The following is a 20,896-nucleotide window of genomic DNA, read 5'->3' as shown; positions in this document are numbered from 1 at the left end:
GAGGTTTCAGACTGAAAACTGAAACTGAGCTATCTTTTCACATTTACCTTTTTGGACAATGCAGCATGATGTAAGGAGCCTAGTATCAAGTAGTAGTCTTGCATTTTTTAGTACTTTTTTTTTGAAAGACCTAAAGTGTGTGTTAAAGAGCAGCCACATTCTGTGGTGAGATACTAACATTATATTTTACAGGGGAAAAGGCACAAAGTGATTTACAGATCTGTATAGCAGAACAAGCAATAAAAAACACCTTTCCCTGCTCCTCCCCCTCCTTGTCCTTTGATTTAATCACAGGCAACTTTCTTTCCTTTTCAAAGTAATCAAATATGACTCTAATTTAGTATCTAGAGTATATTAGCAAAATTTTTCTTTGCAGCTGATCCAAAAGGATTTGTTTGGGGGGGGAAAAATCTTCAAACCATTTACTTTTTCAGGTGAAAACTGCTTGCATGCTAGTATCTCATCAGTCTCTTAGATAGACAGCATTGTGTAAATCCACATGTTACTTTCAGTGTCAAGAAACCAAATTGCATTGAGGGTGCTTGTATAAGGCTTGGAAATTTAATATGTACACCATATTGCCTTTAAAAATGTATTGGTTAAGTGGATGTGGTTTGGCTAAAAACTTGTTACCCATTGGTTGTAACAGGTAGCATAAGGGAGAATTTTCAGTTATATTTATCTTATTTTTCATTTGGAGTTTTTTTTGGGGGGGGGTGGATTTTTGTTGTTGTTTTGCATTTGTGAGCAGTTTGTACGCTATATTTTAATTTTCCATTTATGTCAATAATTAGCTTTTCCTGTTGTTTAGGTCTTTAATGCTGTAGTGGAAACATTTTTTAAAAATTGGAAAATGGTTATAAATCCACAGATATTGATAGTGCTCATCAGGCAGACAGTATTGTCTCTTAGTTGACTAGATTTTAAGTTGGTGTCATTTAAGATTTGTTTCTTCACTTCCTGAAGTCAGACTTTCAAATTCACTTGTTTGTTTTAGAGTCTTAGATCATGTGTCAGTGAAGGAATTCAAGCAGTAGACGAGCATATGTCTAAACAAGAGGACATTAGAAGAAAAAAGGTACAGCAGACCTTGACTAGAGAAGACCTCACTTCGAATAATTCTGTGTGTTTTTTCCCACTAACTGGAAAATTCAAGACATTTTCTTAAAACAAGAAATTCATAGGGGGAACTGAATGTTTGTATTCCACTATGTATAGGCTTCATATATTTCATACCTTATTTGGAGGCCCCTACAATCATAAGATAGGGTATAAGTGCACTGCTAGATTGAGTAGAAGTCCAGAATTTCCTTTTTAAGTCAGACCATTCATGTTAACATCTTTACTTTTTATTTTTAAATGATTGCATTACTTTTCTTCATTCTTTTAATTTTGTACTGGTGTGTAGATTTCCACATAACAAAATTAACTGAAGTTTAACAGACATGCAGGGAGAGAGCTTTTAAAATGTTGATATCAAGAAATAACATGACATCTTGTGGGCTTTGGGTCAAGAACACTTATTTGGAAATGCATTAAAATATTTGTATTGATACGTATCGTGATAGTATAGCGAAGTATTAAACCAACCGAGTTTCTTAATATGATAAAGACTTCCAATAAAAAATGTAAAGAATTCCCCACAAAACATTTTCAGACTTGTTAATGAGGAAATGGTGAATGAGATTAAACACAATGCTAAATATTGCTTTTTTTTTTTTAAACAGATGTGTGTCTTGAGACTTATCCATGTTATTCAGTCAGTTGAGAAGATAGAGAAGATTCTGCATTCCCAAAATTCAAAAGAATTGTCTTCACTAGAGGCAAACAGGTAAGGGATGTATAAATATGGTTGAGGTTTATTCCTAATCAACTAGTTCAGCTTCTGTTTCATTATATTATAGTGTACTGGAATTTCTGAACACCAGTGCATATCTTTGCAGTTTTGAACACTGGGGCAGGATAAACATCAGGACTGTACTTTGCTGTGGTTGTCAGTTTTATTCTTCTGCAAAGTGACAGTTAGCTAAATATGGAACTCAGAGGTTTCAATGCCTCCTACTTTTTGATGGCATTTTCAGTAAAAGTGGATGCACCTTCCCAAAATGTCCTGTTTCATTTTGAACCTGTTTGTAAAAAATGTCTAACGCCTTCCTTACAAAATCCTGTAAATGTGCCACAAGCTCCAATACAGTTTGGGAGTAAAAACATGGAATAACTTTTCCTGTTTTCCTCACTTTCACGTAACTTGAAGGCAGGCTGGGGCATCTGAAGATTGACTTCATAACATCTATGGGAGAGGGAAACTTTTCATGAGAAATGAGACTGGCACCTAGACTGCTCTAACAACTTCAGGGACCCAAGTTACCCTCCCCCCCTCCCCTCCAATCTTTATTTGGGGATGGAGGGCTTCTCTTTTCAGCTGTCTTACAGCTGAAGTGCCAGCCTTCTGCCTCTCACAACCCACCCTTCTGCTGTTGTTGGTAAGCAGAGAAAATGCAGGTTTCATGAGCCTTTTGGTGCAGGAGACTTATTTTGCTAATCTTCAGTTTTGCGGAAGGGAGCCTAACTGAGGACAGGCAACCAGGCTGGCAGGGATGGGCCATGAGGGGAAAATGGATGTAAGAAGGCCATGTACATTCCATTTATCTTCCACATACAGGGGGATGCAGTAGAAACTTGAGTTCAAGAGTGGAGTAGCAATTGAATGGTAAGAAACTGAGGAGGTTAGTGGGACTATGCTGGGGTCAGGAAGGAACAATTATGTCCCCAGAGATTGCCATCTTTAATGTTCCTGTGCTTCAGGTGTATGAAAGAATAAGCATTCTTCACCAGCCAGGCTCACTCTTTGCCAGAGATGCTGAGCTCCGTAAAACTGGCTTTCCCCTTGACCAGCGGAAACATCAATACAAGGAACACTGCTGCATGCTGTTGAGGCAGAATCTTGTGACAGCTGCTGCTTCCCTTTTTATCTTTGTCATACTGTTATGGAAGACGCACCATACTTGGTCCCTGAACCTCATACCTTGCCCCTTGAACACAAGACATTATTGGTGCATAGTTATAAACAATACATCTCTTATTTTTAGCATTATGATTTTTATTATAGATGGATAGAGACATTTTAGGAGGCGGACCATTATATGTCTGTCTGTTAGGTGGAAGTGAACTTTGGGGAGACCTTCCTGCATGTTAAACTAGTGGTTGTTATTTTTGCATATGTCAATTCTTTTCCAGCCCCCTTCTGACTGGACAGGTTTTAGAGAGGATTGCCACAGAATTTAACCAGTTACAGTTCCATGCAGTACAAAGCAAAGGAATGCCTCTTTTGGACAAAGTGAGACCAGTAAGTAACCTTCAAAAATTGAACCCAATAAATTGTGTACAGAAGTATTGGCATGTCTCCCTCTACCTATTGCAAACAGGTCTGCCAGTCTAACTGTTGTTTTAATGAGTTTGTTTAGGGGGGAAATTTTTGACCAATTTTAAGGCTGTTTTTCTAGTACTTTTTCTGTGAGCATTCATGATTTTATTTTCCAACACTTGAAGAAGAGTTCAGAATAAGAGTAGAAAATGAAAGTTAAAATGTCAGCATATCATCCTACTGTCTTTGAAGTCTACACAATAACAAGGCCTAGATTTAGAGGCTGGAATTGCTTGTACTTCATTTGCTTATCTTGTAGACTGAAGCATAAATTATGGTGTGCCCAGTCTACTCAGTTAATGTACTTTAATGTCCTAAACTAGCTGTGGATCGTGGACTGCATGTAATAGTTTTTGATTCTTAGGTGGTTCGTAAGGCCACCACTTGTAGCTGGTGATGTGCAGTTCAGTTACCAGCCGAGAGTAATGCTCCCACTTTTCTGCCTGGATCAGAGTGGTATTTCTAGGGGAAAAGGGGTAGGAAGTAGCTTGATTTGACTTACTTCTCTAGTGTAGGTGAAATCCTAAACCGTTTACTAGATAGACTTCTCATTACATGGAAGCAATTTTCTTTCTGTAATGTAACTTTGTTAAATGTAGCTACTTTATGATATGGCGCTAAATATGCAGCAATAACTGATAAATATAAGTTATAAGGTTTTAATTGGATTTTATGCTAAATTGATATTGACTGTTATCACAACTTTTACTGTTCAATTTTCAATTTAGAATTGAATGCTAAGGTTGAAACATCTTTGCAAATAGCTCCTATTAGTAGGATGGCATTTATGTTTGTACTGTCTCTTCTTTTTTATAGCGTATAGCTGGAATAACAGCCATGTTGCAGCAGTCTTTGGAAGGGTTGCTCTTAGAAGGCCTTCAGACTTCAGATGTCGACATAATACGACATTGCTTACGGACGTATGCAACAATTGACAAAACACGAGATGCAGAGGCTTTAGTTGGTCAGGTGCTTGTAAAACCATATGTAGATGAGGTAAGGTAAGAGGCAAATGCTTGGGGAAAATTCTTTGTAAACATGCCTACCTTTTCTGTTCATATAGCAGTTAGCACCTTAATACCTTTTTGGGTAGTGGTCTCAATACTTCCTATGTAGTTATGCTGCTTCTATTCCCACCTCCATAGGGGGAATAAATAATTAACATCTCATCTTCCATAATAGTATTCCCTCCTGTATAAGTTTTTAACTTACCTTAAAATATAGTTGACACTGACAGTGGTGAAAATCAAAAAGCCGAAGCCATACAAAATATAATGACTATATAAACTTCAACAAGTGTAATTAAGTAAACCAAACCTTTCAATTACAAAATACTTGTTAAAGAAGCAAAAAATCTTATTTCAGATTGATTAGCTTATCCAGAAATATTGGGCCGAAAGAGAATGTGTTGTGAGGAAAAATAAACAATCTCTGACCTCATCAGTGCTGCCAGGTTTACCGAATCTTTCCATCATTGCACCCACTGGTGTAGGAACCAGCTGCAAGAGTTTTTTCTACAGCAGCATCAAGACCTGCTCTGGTTACAGTTTGGCAACATGATGGTTGAAATTGTGGGTGGGTAGTATCCCTGATATTCCTGTGGCAGCTAGCACTAATTCTAATTGAACAGTGAGAGATTTCCCTAAAATTATTGTTGTAGAACAAAACCTGTCTAGATGAGGTTTTAGTCTTAAGCGTAGAGAGAATCTTATTAGATCTCTCAATTCTGGGCACTTTTTTCCCATGCTTTCCCCAAACCATCCCAACAGTGAAAGTGAACTAGCAATAGCAGTAGATGATGGTTGTAGAATAAACAACACCTTGTCACTAGCACTTTCATCACTTGCTCTAAGCTAGTTGTTACTACAGGTTCAACTTGAAGGCTGCATAAATTATTTTTACAAAAATGGCTATAGTAAGTCAGGCTTCAGGCTCTTTCTAGGATTTCATGTTAAGGTGCTTAAAACCTGTCATTGGTGTGTCAGTTAGTAGGTCATTGCATGCTGAAATGGTCACACAAAACAATTGTGTAATAATTTTAATTAGTCTCTTGAGTGGCATTGGCTCATTATTAATGAGCCTTTTGTAACTATTAGTGTAGATCAAGTGGTGAAAGTATGTAAGGGGATTCATTTTTTTAAGTTAGAAATTCTGTCCACATATAGATAACATTACAGTAGCGTTTTGAAGGATATCTGCTCCTTGCTGGGATCTAAATAAACATCCTTTTTAGAATATCTTCTGCAAGGATGTTATCTAATTTATCTTACTCCAGGTGGTCGTCTTGTTGTTGTTTCACTGAATTATAAATCGGAATTATTCATAGAAGGTAAATTCACTCTCCTCTTAAAACAAATGCATCACATTAGGCTGTCAGCTAGAGGCTGTAACATTTCTTTCCTAAAATTAGTATCTTAAAACTTTCAACAATATATTTCTGAAAGACATGACCCATTCATACAATGTCTGTACTGGGAGGGGAAAATGTGTATAATACCTGTGTCATTGCCTTGGTGATGACACACATAACTTTTTCTACTAAAGAGCAAAATGTTTGTAAAATGTATGCCCCAAAGTGCAAAAGAGTAGCAATGTTTTCTTCCTCTCATGTTTTCAGTATTGCATAATTTTCATCCTCATTTCATGGCTTTGGGTTACAGGTTTCTTTAATTGCTTATTTTCAGTGTCCTTTACCTTTGAGACTTTCTATTATGGCCACTGCTCTTTGAGTTGGGAGGGATTTAATCAAGCTCTTGTACTCTGTCCCTCTGAGGCAATGTAATCAAGCAGTGGGTGGTACTGCATCTTCTTTCCCTACTCTCAGAAGTAAGCTGTTTTTCTAACTATACCACATTTGTTGTGCTGCTATCTTGCAAAAGATGGCAAACATTTTAAAGTAGAGAATCAATAGCATCTTTATCAGAACCAGTGCAAGTAGCAAAGGGATTTTGTTTCTTAAATGCTTGAGCACATTCTCATGTTTTGACCTGTGTTCCTCAGTCTCTAGTCTTTCTCAGCTTGGCCTGCATGCTTGAACACATAGGTTGAAGTGACCATAAACTTGCTGCAGGTGGTCTCATTGCAAAACCCCTTTAGCTACTGGTTGCCATATCTGCAGTTCCCATTAGTCTTAGGCTGGCTGATCTGTACATTAATTGCAAGAGGTGATCTGACTCTGTTGCACCTACTACCATTTCTTCCTTGAGTAATGAGAGAGATCTGTATCTAGAAGCTTGATAACCGGCCTCATTTTCACCTTATGCTCTTACTGTGAAGCATTGACAGCCTTTACTTGTATCAGGTGATCCGTGGCCCCTATCACTAGTGTTAACAGTTTCTTTTCTGCTCAGAGAAGGAAAAAAACAGTAGTCGTTTTGGATCCCAATCCTGTGATAAGATTTTTACAGGTGCTATGTAATACAAATAGTAATTCACTTAAATAAAATACCTAAGCATAAAGAGCCTACTGTATCTTATGTTTTAGCATTCACAGATTGTCTAGTAACTCACCAGAACTAGTTTAAGGGTTCATTTTGAAAACTGAATGTAGCAAACACTTTTAAAGAGACTGTGGACCTAATCCATTGTCCATTAAAATCAGAAGGTTTTCAGGTGACTACTGTGGATTTTTGATTAGGCTGGGTGTAGGTTTTGGAAAGATTTTTTTTTTTCTTCACAAACTTAAAACTGTTAAAGCAACTTTCATGGTTGTTACTTTTCCCCTTGGAAATTAAAGCAAACAAATTAACAAATAAAAAAACCCCACACACACTTTCCTGTAGCATTTAAAATCCAGTCATCAGTATATGGCAATCTTGAAAATCCTAAGTGACTGGAGATGGACTGTTCAACAGTTAATTTAGTTTAAGAAGAAAATAACTGCCATTTACTAGGTCAGACTGTATGTACATCTAGCCCAGCATCCTGTGCCATGTGGCAGAGAGTGGATGCTGAAAGGGAGAGTGAACAGGGTATGACCAGAGGATTTTTTCCCCTTCTTTCTTCTCCCTCTCGGAGCCTCCAGCATTTAAGATCTAGGAAGTTCTGAGTCAGAGGCTATATCCGTAACTCCCCCTCAGTAGCTACTGGTGCCCTTTCTTCCTCCAAAAATTCTTTCAATCTGTTTTGGAATCTGGGTAAAATGCCAGTTTCTACAACATCTTGTGGCAGTGAGTTCCACCTTTTAATTGCATGCTGTGTGAAAAAGAACTTCTTTTTGTTAGTTTGAAACTTACTACCCACTACTTTCATTTCTTGACATACAGTTCATGTATTTTGAGAGAGTTAAATAAATAATCCCACTCTACACTTATATACATTGAATTTGATCTGACATTGGGTTGGCCTGTTGCTCAATAGTGCCAGATCCTTCAGTAGTTCTTTGTACTTTGCCTTGATCTTGACCCATTTGAATAATTATGGCTACCTGACAACTTGCCTCCTTTTCCAGATCATTTATGAATAGTTTAGTACAGGACTGTCCACCTTGTCAGCAGCTGGGGCTCTGCCCATCCCGCGGGCCACACCAGCAGCAACCGCACGCCACTAGTGACAGCAGTGGGGGCCACAGGCCCCCAGGCTGCACACCGTATGTGCATGAGAGCACTCCTCTCCTCCCCTCCCCCTTTTTGTACCACTTGTATGTGCACTGTTGCACCAAAAGGGTGAGTGTCCCACCCTCTGCTGCACCATTCACAGAGCCCCATCTTACCTTCAGCAGCTTGTCTTTAAGCTCCCCTGCGGTACTGTGCCTCCTGAGCACTCTGGGATGCTGGCTCCATCAGTACTGTGGGAGCACCATGATGGCCCACCTTGCCCTCTGGGACAGGGGACATGTAATAGAAACTGGAGGAGGGAGTGGGGGAGCCTTGAGACTTAGTAATAAAACAGGAGTGGATAGATTTCACATGACTGAAGTGCAGGAACTGCCAGTATTTTGCCAGCTGCTTGGTCTAGTTCAGTCTTGCGTTGTTATTAGCATATTGTATTTAAGTGTTTCAATAAACTCTTATTAGAAGAATAACGAGCCACTGGAATTGCAAGAGGAGTGCTGCATAAGATAAAGAAAATATATAGCTCAAAATGACAAGTAACATTAAAAACTGGTTTTAGGTTAGACTTAGAAGAGAAGTCTGGTATATAAACATTATCCTGTATGTTACAGTACTCTGTAGCAGCTATAATATTTATTGACTGTAAGGTGTATTATTTTACATCAGTTTATTTTTCTTTATGTTCGCCTTTCTGATATTTCATGCTAAATGCTTCGTGGCAGGTGATCGTGGAACAGTATGTTCAATCTCATCCTAATGGCCTTCAGACCATGTACAATAAGCTGCTGGAGTTTGTTCCTCATCATTGCCGTCTCCTGCGTGAAGTAACAGGGGGAGCTATTTCAAGGTAACAACCTTTCAGCTATTGTCCTCAAAGCTGTTTTGATTATTGGACACTCCTGCAGTGGTTTGCATGACTTAACTATAGCACTCAAAGGATTTTCCCTAAAGATTAAAGTCAGTGCAGTTTTTCTTTTATATGTGCACATGGAAAAAACATAAAGGCTGTGAACAAGTTGTTCTGGCCCTGTAGTGAAGCAAGAAGGAAGAGAAACCATGTGCCTGGAATAATGAAGCAGAGTACCAAGTACTGTTCACAGTATAATGTGCCACTTACCTTTGAAATAAAGGAACTTGTTTGTGTCCTTCATTCAAAGAAGGCACAGGGCAGTTGCTGGAGATTGCAAATTTCAAGTTATTGTATTGTCCCCCCACCCCAGGCACCTCTCTTTGCTGTCTTCTCAAACGCACTTAATTCCTGTTGCAATTAAATTGCCTGTTTTGTAGTCCCCATTATTTTAGTTTACTAAATTGTATCCATTTATTAAGCTGTTCACAGGTTGGCTAACTCAGTAGACTGTTGCAATTAGTGAATGTTTAGGATTTAGCCTCTAGAGACTACAGAACTGCTTTTCTAATTAGCCATCCATTGCTGTGCTTTTTACGTCTTCACACATTTTACTAACATTTCAATTGGGTTAATCCCTCAGCAGATTTTAATCCTTCTTGTTAAATACTAGAAACATTCTGTTATCATTCTACTTTAGTAAATCAGAGCAATAGATGTTCATGTTCTTCCTGTTCTCAATGTCTGATCCAAACTCTAGGTAACTTTTTAATCTTAATAAAAATGCTGCATATAGAAGTCTGACTCAGAAGAATTCCAAAGAGGAGTTCCTTTTACTTGCCGCCACCACCCCATTTCTGGTGTTTTAGACTAGGATTTATTTTTTTTTTTTTTAGCTCAGAGAAGTACTTGTTTTCCAGAATTACTAAAAATGTACATTAGTCCTGGTTGATTTTCTAGAATGTATATTAAATTGGAACTGATTGGCTCCTTTGAATAGGAGTGCTGTGAGGATAGGCAGACATGAAAAATTGTAAAGGAAAGAACTATTTTTAGTTGAGTGGAACATACTTATGTAAATATTTGTTTAATCCAAAACCACTGTACACAACACAGAGTTTGTTTTTTTTACTATTATTACCATCAAGCTTGAACTTGCTAGGGAAACATACCTTTGCAAAAATCTTTGGAATAATTGAAACTTTTATTGCAGTGAAAAAGCAAATACTGTTCCCGGATATGACTTTTTAGTGAATTCAGTGTGGCCGGAAATAGTACGTGGTTTAGAAGAAAAGTTGCCAACGCTTTTTAACCCTGGAAATCCAGAAGTGTTTCATGAGGTATTTAAATTTAAATGATTTCAGTGGGAAGCCTTTGATACAAGGAAGAATTGACCGAGTCATGGTTCCTAGCTTGGGTTTTCTGAATCTTATTGTGAAGATCCTTATTGCTTCATGACATGCTGTTTTAGAGATCATTTGATGAACTTTCATGGGAACAGATTTTACTTTCAAATACATGGGCAGGGAACATACAAATAGAGGTGCACCAATATATCAGTCCAGATTAGATTGGCACTGATAAAAGGAAAATTGACATGATCTGCAATCAGCTTTTTTGACCAGTGTAGCTGATGATCTGCCCCGCATGCACGTGGTATTTATCGGTGACATTAAGGCGCCCACAATGAGGGAGGGAGTGGGGCAGGGGCAGGCATTGCTGGGGTGAGGCACAAGACGGAGCTGGGGGGGAAGGGGGTTCACTGCAAGCACCCCTGGGGGAGGCATGGGGGGCATGTGCTGCCGCCCCCTGCCCCCTCCCCCCTGGACTTATGCACGGGGCGAGGGCAGGCTGCTGTCTCTGGGCTTGGGGCTGCACTGGCCTCTTCCAGTCAGGGGGGCTGGGCCGGGGTGGGGCACATGGCACTGGTGGTTGGGCTACAGGGTAGGCTACAGCCACCCAAAAACTCACTGTAGCCCCTCCTCCCAGTGCCACCACCCACCCTGCCCCCACCCACCTCGAGCACATCCCTGGCCCAGCCCCCACATAGGGAAGAAGCTAGCACAGCCTCTGGCCCTGAGCCCGCAGTGGGCAGCCTGCCCTTGCCCCCCCCTGCCCTGGGGGTGTGTGGAGCAGTGGGAAGCCATTCCCCTTCTCCGCCGCCCACAACTCTGTCCTGCACCATGCCCGGGCTGGGCAGCACCTGCCCTGGCCCCATTCCTTCCCTCACTGGGGGGCGGCCTCGATCTGCACACCCCACCCATGACCCTTCCCCCCCCCCCCCAAACTTAACGCCAGATGCTGCTGTTGGCCTACATAATGGCTGTCAGATTGGTATCGGCCGACATGGCTGCTTAACAATCGGCCATCAGTATTGGCCAACAGAATCTTAATTGGTGCACCCCTACATACAAATATTAGTGAGAGATGTGCAGTCTTTGGAATTTGGCCTTACCATTCAATTTTGCAGTAGATGTTTTTGTGCTAAAGAAGTAATGCACAAAAGTGAAAGGGGTAAAAAGAGACCCAATGTTTGTCTAAGGCTGCAACTGCCATAAAAGGATATCTATTATATTTGTTAAACTTCTGGGAAGTAATGTGTGGTATTCAAAATGACACGCCCTGTGCTGTAGAAGATAAAAAGCATCCTTTGGTGTCTGGTGTCCCATCCTACTCTTTTAACCTTTACGTCTTATTGTTTCCACAGACAATGCTGTGACTTAATTTTAGCAACTTTTGCATCTTCTCTGTTTGAGGAAATTTATAGATGAACTGGGGCTTGGGGGGAGAGAAATGGCAGCTTGAAAGAGTGCTTCTTTTCTATAAATGTTTATTAAAAAAGTGTTTATTAAAAATGAATACTCAAGAGTGTGGAAGAACCTGTTGCACTGTAATATTTTCTTCACTGTGAGCAATGCTGCTGTGTGCATCTGGGAGATGACATTTTACTGATACTTGCCAACAGAAAACTTTTTGTCTGATGTAAAGTAGGGTGCTGAGAATGCAATTGGTCACTTAAGTCCATGATAGAGTAGGAGAGATAAGCTTTCTGCTGTGTCATGTCAGATGGTGAGCTCTCTTTATCCTGATCTAAACACAGTTATCAAAATTATCTTTTTCTTCCTTTGGATTTTACTTTTCTTTCTTAGAGCGCTCTTAATCCAGGGATAAATCTGCCCCACCCCTCCCCACTTCACCTCAAATTAGTTTTGTTTATAAGGGATTTTATTAATACTATCAAGATGTTGGTGAGAATAACAAATTATCCTAGAGGGGCAGGAAAAGCATACAGGATAGGTCAGACTGTTTAAGAAAATGCTGAATGCTTTGCCCATATAATGATGTGGCACAGGTGTTCTTCCTGCTTTTGTGCAAAATTATCCATAATAAAAATAGATTGGTTTCCCTTAAAATTCATGCACATAGATGTTTAGTATGAGAATAACTGCATTATTTAAGTTAAGCATGAGCACAAGGGTTTCTGATTTGGGATTTAATGAGGAACAAGTATCATAAGAAAATTAAAGAAGAAAGGCCCTTCTTTTTTCCCCACATAAGCAGAGGCGTGCACATTTGTTTCTAATGAGAATGTACTTTAATTTTCTGTAAGACATCATTTACTTTTCACGTTCCATTAAAATATCCTGTGTGACGAATCATAAGTTCCCTTGTGCTTTTGTTCTGCATGCTGCTTGGTTTTAATTGGAATGTCTTATATCGTTAATGAAAGGGTGACATCACGTTTAAATGAATAATTTTTTGTGATTGTCTTTTTATATTACGATAGTATTGACCCATCATTTAGTTGAAAATAATTTTACTTTCATTTATATCATGCATCCATTCTAGAGTTACTCCAAGGCTAATTGTTGAGAACCTAGCAATTGGAATTGGTGTCATTTAACAAACATACTGTTATCTAAAACCCAGAACTTTAAATTTCAAATTTCAAGATGCTGTTATGTCTGTGTTCATTAAAAATCAAATAGAATTATTTCTGTGACATTAAAACGTCCCATTTAATGTTTTTAAATAATTCTCTATATTTTTTCCTAATTCAGATATTGCAACGCTAAGAATCTCAGCATGAAATGGTTCTCACTGGCAAGTAAGGACATAACAAGAATTGCTATTTACTGGGTCAGACAATAGGTCCATCTTGCCCAGTCTCTTGTGTCACACAGTGGCAGAGTAGATGCTGCAAAGGGAGAGTGAACTGGGTATGACCATGGGTTTTTTTTCCCATTGTTCCTCTTTCATTTGCAGCCTCCAGCATTTAAGGTCTTGCAGGTTCTGATTAAGAGGCTGTATTCCTAACTCCCCTGCTCACTAGTTATTGATGCCCCTTTCCTCCAAGAATTTGTCCAGTCCTTTTTTGAATCTGGCTAAACTGTCAGCTTCCACAACATCTGGTGGCAATGAGTTCCACACTTATAAGCTGTGTGAAAAAGAACTTCCTTTTATTAGTTTTAAACTTGCTAGATCCATTTTGTGACCCTTAGTTCTTGTACTGGGAGAGAGAGTAAATAATAAATCCCTATTTACTTTCTCTTCCCGGTTTAGTATTTTATAAACAAGTGTGTGAAAAATTGAGAGCTGGAAAATAACAAAGTTATCTTTTCTGGCTTGAAGGTTTTGGGTTTGTAAACAGAACATAAACATAAGGGGGTAGAAAAACCCTAGGAAAGTATTCTTAATTGCAACGGTCTCATGAACAAGTGTAGTACAGGAACCTATTTTTAAATTGACTACAGCTTCAGCACCTCTGGCCTTGGTTGAGTTCAGCAAGATTTGTGGATGCTCACACTTCAGAAATTAAGGGCACTTACATTTGAGTACCTAAATGCAGTTTTAGGAATCTAATTCTAGAGCCCCTTGCTTTAATATCTTGATGGTAGTTTCAAAGATACTGTCTCCATTAAGCTCTTTGTCCATGGTCAGCAAACACATTATTAAGTAGTGAAAATGGACTTGGAACTTTGAGTCCCCTGCTATGCTAGACAGTGTCATTATTTAAAAAAAAACTGGATGAGTGCTTCTGTGCTTTTTCCTGTTGTAAAACTGGAATAAGGGACCGTTCTGAGTACACAGCTTGCATTTGTAGCTAGAACATTATTACTTAAAGCACTCCATTGCTTAAAGCAATAACATGTACTGTTCATCTTCTTTGGAGTGCTGGATTTAATAAGAAAGAAGCCTTGAAAAAGCTATCTATAATTTCTATCATTCTTCTGGATGTTATTTCCATTGCTCTTATGGTTTCATTCTAGTTTACATACAGCTATAATGGAGGAAGGGGGTAGTTTCATAAATGCTTCAGCACAATTTTTAAAATATCTTTCCTTCATGTAGTTTAACCATGATATAATTTTTATCCCCAACTCAGTGATATTGACTGTGTGACTAGATCTAAATTTCAAGAAAAACAGTGCTTCTGTTGCAGGCTGCCTAAGAAGCCTACTTGAATATCGGTAGGTCTTTAGACCCAAGTGAATTTTCAAAAGCAGTATACTTAATAGCAGCTCTGAGACTTTGCTTGTGGTTGTTTTAGTGCTTCATAAGAAATTCTCATCACAGTGGTACACAGTGTGCTGCCGTAGATGGTAAGGGCCAACTGCTACAAATGCACTTCACTGCAGTAAAGATATTCTGTTGAAGGTGATGGTTCTGTTCCTTCTGGTCTATTCCATAAAGCCAGTGTCTGCTTACTAAATAGATCTGGCAAATAGCTTGCCCATGAGATTGGCTAAATACTTTGAAGAGATTCTTGCTAGAGTCAGTGAGGGAATGTACAGTGTTACTTGCTTGGTGGTGTTTATTCTCAAGGCAGCACTTTCCATGGTAATCATAATCTGAGAATTAATTTATTTCCATTTTGAAGGAAATACTGGAGCAGTTCAGATTCCATTATGGCAGTATACCAAGTCTGTAACAGCAACTGCTATGCTTGGCCATACAGTAGCCTAATAAATGCCTTCTCTGGATCACCTGTATTCTTTAATTCATTACTTCTATTTTAATTCAGAACAAGCCTCAGTTGGTGCACTCTGTAGGAGGCAGGTACTCCTGAGGCTGGAGCCTTCCTGCAGCCCCAGAAGAATGCCTTCCAAACCCCATCTCACATGAGGCAGTTTAAAACTGAGGGGCTGCCTATTGACACCTTGCCCCCTTCCCAGGGAGGAGAGAGGACAGGCTGTTGAGTAATGGGCTCCCCTAAGGGCAGGGGTGGTCCAGGGAGTAGCCCTCCAGTGCCTCCTGGCAGAAGAGCTTGCCTGTGTAGCTCTCCAGGCAGGGAGCTGGCATACATATATACCATATTTACTTGAACGTAAAATGACCCTCCCCATACTTAGCTTCTATATATGAAAAAATTACAAATTTGTTATAATTTTTCAGGTATAGAATTGAATTATTGGAAGTTTGCCTTGAATTTGTTAACCCTTCCCACTGCTACAGAGGGAAAATAAATCTGAGGGGTCAGATAGCCTTGCCCTTTGCGCCCTCCCCCCCAATTTCTTTCACCTGGGCATGCAGCAGGGCTGGGGCAGCTCCGCAGCTGGCCTGCCTTTCTAGGCCACCAAGGCAGCAGTTGCTCCTTTCGGCTGCCACCACCACTGGTCCCAGCCCGATGGTACTGGTGGAGACCCATATGCACAGCCCTGCCCCCTGCCTGCTTTAGACTCGGCCTGGAGGAGTGGACCAGCCAGAACTCGCAGGCACAGCCTTTACCCCAGCCTGGCATGTGCCTGCTTTGGATTTGCCTGACCACACTGAGCAGCGGCATCCAGGCAGAAGGTGCTGCTCGGCGCAGGGGAGAAGTGGACCCTTCTTGCAGCTGCCTGGAGCCTGCACCCAGGCTGCCCTGCAGCTCCTCTGCAGTGCCACCACTGCCCCACTGGGCAGCCCAGAGATGGTGGTGATGGTGGAGGAGAGGAGCAGCAGAGCAGCCTGAGCATGGAATCTGAGCAGCTGCAGCAAGAAGGGCCTGGCAACAGAGAGGGGAAGGGGACTGCTTTTACCCCATGCCAAGCATCAGCTTCTGCCTGGCTGCTGCCACTGCTGCTCAGCATAGGCAGGTGGTCCAGAGCAGGCATGGGATGGGTCAGGTTCAGGCCCATGCATGTGGGTTCCAGCTGGTCCTCTCAGGCCGGGGCAGGGGGTATGGGGTGGGCCAGGGTTGGGGGTGGGGTCGTGCGCTGTTGACAGTGGCAGGAAAGAGCCACAGAATGCATGGGCTCTGGGCTGTTGCAGGGATGGGAACTATAGACAGGCTTGCGATAACTCCCCAGAACTGCCTATGTAGAGATGTAACATTTCCAGAAATTTTGAAGCCGTGGGGAAAAAAAAACCTGGAAATTTTTGGGAAAATTGAAATATATGCAATACTTGGTTTTTTTAGCACTTTTTACAGATTAAAGTCACTTTGCTACTTTTAAAACATAAAATGTATTATGTATAACTTGGTTTGCTCATAAAATTATTGAGTTTGATATATTTATTAAATGTTAAAGTATAGTTTGTTTCAGACAATTACAAAATTACTAATTGAATTTAATTTCAAATGTTTTTAATTTTTGAAAAAAAAGGGAAAAAAGCCAAGACTCATTGTATATGGATTTTGCTACATGAAACTTTGTCTAATCAGTCTCATTTTCTGATCTATCACTGTCAGCAGTTTCTGCTGCTTCTGATTCTTCTGATCCTTCATTTTTATCATCTTCATGGACTTATGAAAACTCAAGGTTTGCCCGGATTGAGACAAGCGTCTCTACTCTTTCACATGTTAGTTTATTTCTTGATTTGATGTGAGTATTTCCAGACATAGACCAGTTTCTTTCACGTGCTACAGAAGAGGGAGGAATCTGAAGCAGGCGAGAAGCAAAAGGAGTCAGGCTGTGTCGTGCAAAGGCCTTGCCACCATTTTGCATGAGGGATATGCTTGGCAGAGTCCCTTACTGCATTCCTGGACCAAACAAATGAATGAATGCAGCAGCATGAATTGATCGGCAACAAAATTCTTCCCATCTGTTAATAAAGTCTTTCACTTTTCTTTCTTCTGTACTTGTAAGCAGAGATACACTTAAAATCAACTGTTTTTGAGAATCTGTCTTGGCCACTTGTTAAGGAATGTCTGACAGAAGTGCACTGTCTGATTCAGGTGCAGTGACTGCTCAAGTAATTGGCTTTAGAATCTTCAGGGAGTTCTGCAGCTGAACCCAGAAGACATCCTCATCAAATACAGCGTTCCTTACACTTCTGGGTACTTTAAGACCCTCAGTTATTACTGTTTCTTGAAAAGCTTCTTTGCTTTTTAGTAAACTTTCAAATGAGATCACCACTCCACCTCATCTAGTTTTACTGCAGTTTGAGTGTCACTATTTTTCCATTCTTTTCTTCCTGCTTCTTTTTAAAGACTGCAGCTACAGTATGAGTAGATTTTACATGTTTTATAACTTATTTTGCTCTTCTATAGATTTTTTTGCAGTGTCCAACTTCATGATGTCATTAAGAAGCAAGTTTAGCCCATGGGATGCACATCCTATTGCAGTAATATGTGGATATTTATCCATTATGATCTCCCATGATGCTTTCATGTTACTTTGCTTTGCTGACTGACAATGCAATATTTTACCACTCCCAATCTTCTGTAGGACTTCACATATTTTATTACTGATATACTCTGCAGTATACGTGTTCTTTCCTGTTTCAGTGCTTCTGTAAAAAACTGGTTGAGGTGTTTTTATCACAAAGTTTGATTCCTCTCCCCGCACATTCGTCCATCCATCTGTAAGTACTGCAAAACAGTGCTTTGTTGATTTTTTTTTTCCTTTTTTTTTTTTTCCCCTCCACAGATTGCATTACGTGTTGCATATTCTGCCTCTAAAAGAGGCTTGCTCAAAGAATGTCTGCTGGGCAAAGAGTATGATGGTATTTAAAAGCTTCCTGCCAGTATGCTTTTTCAGTTATTGACAATGGCGTCCCAGAAGAATACAGTGCTCTTTCAAGAGCTTAGTCAATTTTTTCCTGATCTTCAGGTGTCATCTTGTCTACAAATTAAGCTATTGAGAGTGTTTTGTATGCAGTTGGTTGCAATATTTGGTTACTTGAGGTTTTTGATTGGGCAACACTTTGTGATGCTGATGTTCTAGAAGAAGCAGCCGCAGCAGAAGTAGGAGGACTTCTGGATCAAGACTTTTGGAAAGAGCTACTTGCACTTTCATCATCATGATCTACCTCCTCCTCACTTACACCCATGAAAGATTTTTTTTAATGTCTGCAGGACACTTCTTACATACAATGATGTGTTTAGTCTACCTAGTAGCATTTGGAAATGCATATTTCATTTGACAGTATTTGCAAATCACAGGGTTTTTTTTCTCAGAATAACTTGCAGTGTGGAAATGCATCCATATGCTAGAAGTTGGTCGCCCCATTCTGCTGAGGGAGAAAAAAGAAATTTAATTTAGTGGCTAGCTTGCATGTATAAACACTAAGCTACAGCATGTACAAGTTTAGTAATGGATGGAGGAGAGGCCTCCTCAGAGTTAAGTGTGAATAACTTCCCTGCCCTGCAGGCCTCACCTCACTGCTAAGGTTGGGTGATTTGTCACAAAACATCAGATTAGTAGGAATTCAATTATGAATTACATAGGCTATGAAAAATATACTAATGCAGCTAAAAAATAGTTTAATATACTGAATTCAGAGAAGTTTAAACTCTTACCTTTTCAATAAAGAACTGTACTTCCTTTTGGCTCCTTTGTGCTGCTTCTGTATTTCTGTGAATCTCAAGGTCACAGGGCCAGGAGAAGGCAGGTTCCTTCTGACTCCAAAACCTTTAGACTCGCTCTGTCTCCTCTCCTGAGGGTTTTGAGCAAACAGGGCAATAAGCTCCTTGTTTCTAGTCTCTACAGCAGGGGCAGGCAATTATTTTGGGTGGAGGGTCACTTACTGAGTTTTGGCAAGCCATCAAGGGCTGCATGACAGGCAGCCAGTGGTAGATAACTATTAATTTTCTAAATTTTTTAGTAGCCTCGCGGGCTGGATAGAATGGCCTGGTGGGCTGCATCTGGCCCGTGGGCCACTTTTTGCCCACCCCTGCTCTACAGGAACAAATGGATGCTGCTGTCAGTGTCCACTCCCAGTCCTCTGAGGCCTCGTCAGGAGGACAAGAGTGTCACAACCCAAAGTTGTGATTTTTTGTCTGTGTGCGCGCGCTTCGGCACCACTAAATGATTTCCCGCCAAATTTGTCGCTTTCTTTGCACGGTAGAGTTCTCTGCTGCTAGAGAACTCTGGTGCAGCGGGGGATTTCCCGCCGGATTGCAGCTTCTTTGCAGTGTGCATCTCTTTCTTGCACCATAGTGATACACGTTGTAAAGAAGTTTCCGCCATTTGTATTAGGATCCGCGCCATGTTATTGGCCGATTCCTAATGCAGGCACACGTGGCGGCTAGCGATTGGCTTGCTAGCCGTACAAAAGGCTTGGGTAGTTTCCGCCCAAGCCGGAGGAGGGAGGACAAGAGAGATTCTGTGTGAAGATCTCCAAGCGCTGCGGACCCTCGTGGACCCGGCGCGCCTCCCCTAAGCAGGCAATAGAGGCAATAGAACCGAGCCTACGGAGCTTTCGCTTCTCGCCTCTCCCCGTCGCCGAGCTCAATCCTAGACGTATCCCTTTCCTGTAATTTCGGACCCCGCGGAGCCTAGCAAACTCCGGGGAAAACTTATCGGACTCGCGGAGCCTGAATAACTCTGGGGAAACTTTTCGAACCCAACTTAACCGGACCCGCGGAGCCTAGCAAACTCCGTGGGAGCAATCAATTTGTCAGAGTCCTCCAACGAGGGTTCAAGCGGGAGCTGTGCCTGGAAACTTGTCCAGCCTACACCAATGCCATCTTTGGGTGTAAGTAAACAATCTTTTCAATCAGCCATTACGCCTCCGTAACTAATTCTAACTTGCGTGCGCTAAACCGCCCCGCGGTTCTCTCCCACCCCGCGTGCCCGGGCTGCTGGCCACAGCCCGCGTGCACCGGAGACGGGTCCGGTACGACCCTGGTTCGCCCCCGGCTTGCCCATGGCGGCCAGAATGGGATCGGAATCACCGCCGCGCATGGCGACGAGGGCGGGATCAGGGCCCGGCCCGCACAAATTGCAGATCCACCAGCCTCTAGATCAAAAGTCAACAATAGAGGAAGTCCACAAACAAAGAAGGCACTGAATCCTTCTTCCTTCTCTTGTGAAAATGGCAGTGCCCCATGGGGGCAGAAATGCATCTTGCTCTTGCATTTGAGAGTTGTACTGTACTGCTTGTCCTCGATGTACAGGAATTGCAATGATCTGATACTGTAGATCGTCTTACATAAGTCTTTGTATTACATAGTTATTAGAAAACATTTTTGTGGAGTAAAGGGTAGCAATATACAAACACCTTGTCTTTAAACACTTTATTCATCATTCTAAAAGAAAATATTAAGAGATTTTTTAAGTTTTTCCAGAAACTTTTAACTCTTCAGAAAAAATTACAAAAAGTCCTCAGAAACAAACAGAAAAATCATTTTTCCCCTCTAAACTTTTCAGTTTTCTTTTTTTCTGGGCCTTCACATTTCTATGCCTATGTGACCTATAGGCCCAAATAATTGCCTGCTCTTGTATTAATCTAAAGTCAAAAAACTCCTGATTTGCTATATAGTTAATTGGGCTGGGCCCCAGCAGCGACGACAGCTTTTCAAGTCATGGTGACCCCACAGCTCAGCATGGCTCAGTATGTGTGCATACTCAACAAAGGAGCCATATGCTAATTAGCCCGCATTCATGACTAGAACCAGGGTTTTTTGTCACAAGTCCTGGGATCCTGAGGTGCAGGGCAAGTAGCTCCATCTCATAGAGATTGGGGCCATACTAATGATATGCGACAGGCTGAGAGAGGGGATGGTGGAGGGATACTGAGTAAGCTGATTGGAGCCCTGTTTGGAGATGTTTGCCATAAATTTAAGGTTAGAGAACAAACAGGAATCATTGGAAATGAGAAAGAAAGGCACAGCTCAGCTGTGGGAATGAAGAGGAAGGCAAAGTA

General features: G+C 41.0%; 1 protein-coding gene across 2 annotated transcripts in view; it reads left to right on the top strand.

The window, feature by feature from the left end:
* COG2 (component of oligomeric golgi complex 2) overlaps nucleotides 1-20,896 on the top strand; it is a 45,141-nt gene that overhangs the window by 8,501 nt on the left and 15,744 nt on the right. For both annotated transcript variants that reach the window (XM_006267912.4, XM_019479831.2), the window contains exons 4-9: nucleotides 998-1,078; nucleotides 1,728-1,831; nucleotides 3,238-3,346; nucleotides 4,241-4,420; nucleotides 8,700-8,824; nucleotides 10,038-10,164. In XM_006267912.4, the coding sequence (XP_006267974.1) occupies nucleotides 998-1,078; nucleotides 1,728-1,831; nucleotides 3,238-3,346; nucleotides 4,241-4,420; nucleotides 8,700-8,824; nucleotides 10,038-10,164 (726 nt within the window). The remainder of the gene's footprint in view (nucleotides 1-997; nucleotides 1,079-1,727; nucleotides 1,832-3,237; nucleotides 3,347-4,240; nucleotides 4,421-8,699; nucleotides 8,825-10,037; nucleotides 10,165-20,896) is intronic.

Source organism: Alligator mississippiensis, chromosome 1, assembly GCF_030867095.1.
Source record: "Alligator mississippiensis isolate rAllMis1 chromosome 1, rAllMis1, whole genome shotgun sequence".
Classification (NCBI taxonomy): Eukaryota; Metazoa; Chordata; order Crocodylia; family Alligatoridae; genus Alligator; species Alligator mississippiensis.
Note: the sequence above shows the minus strand (reverse complement) of the source record. Positions and strands in the feature narration are given on the sequence as shown.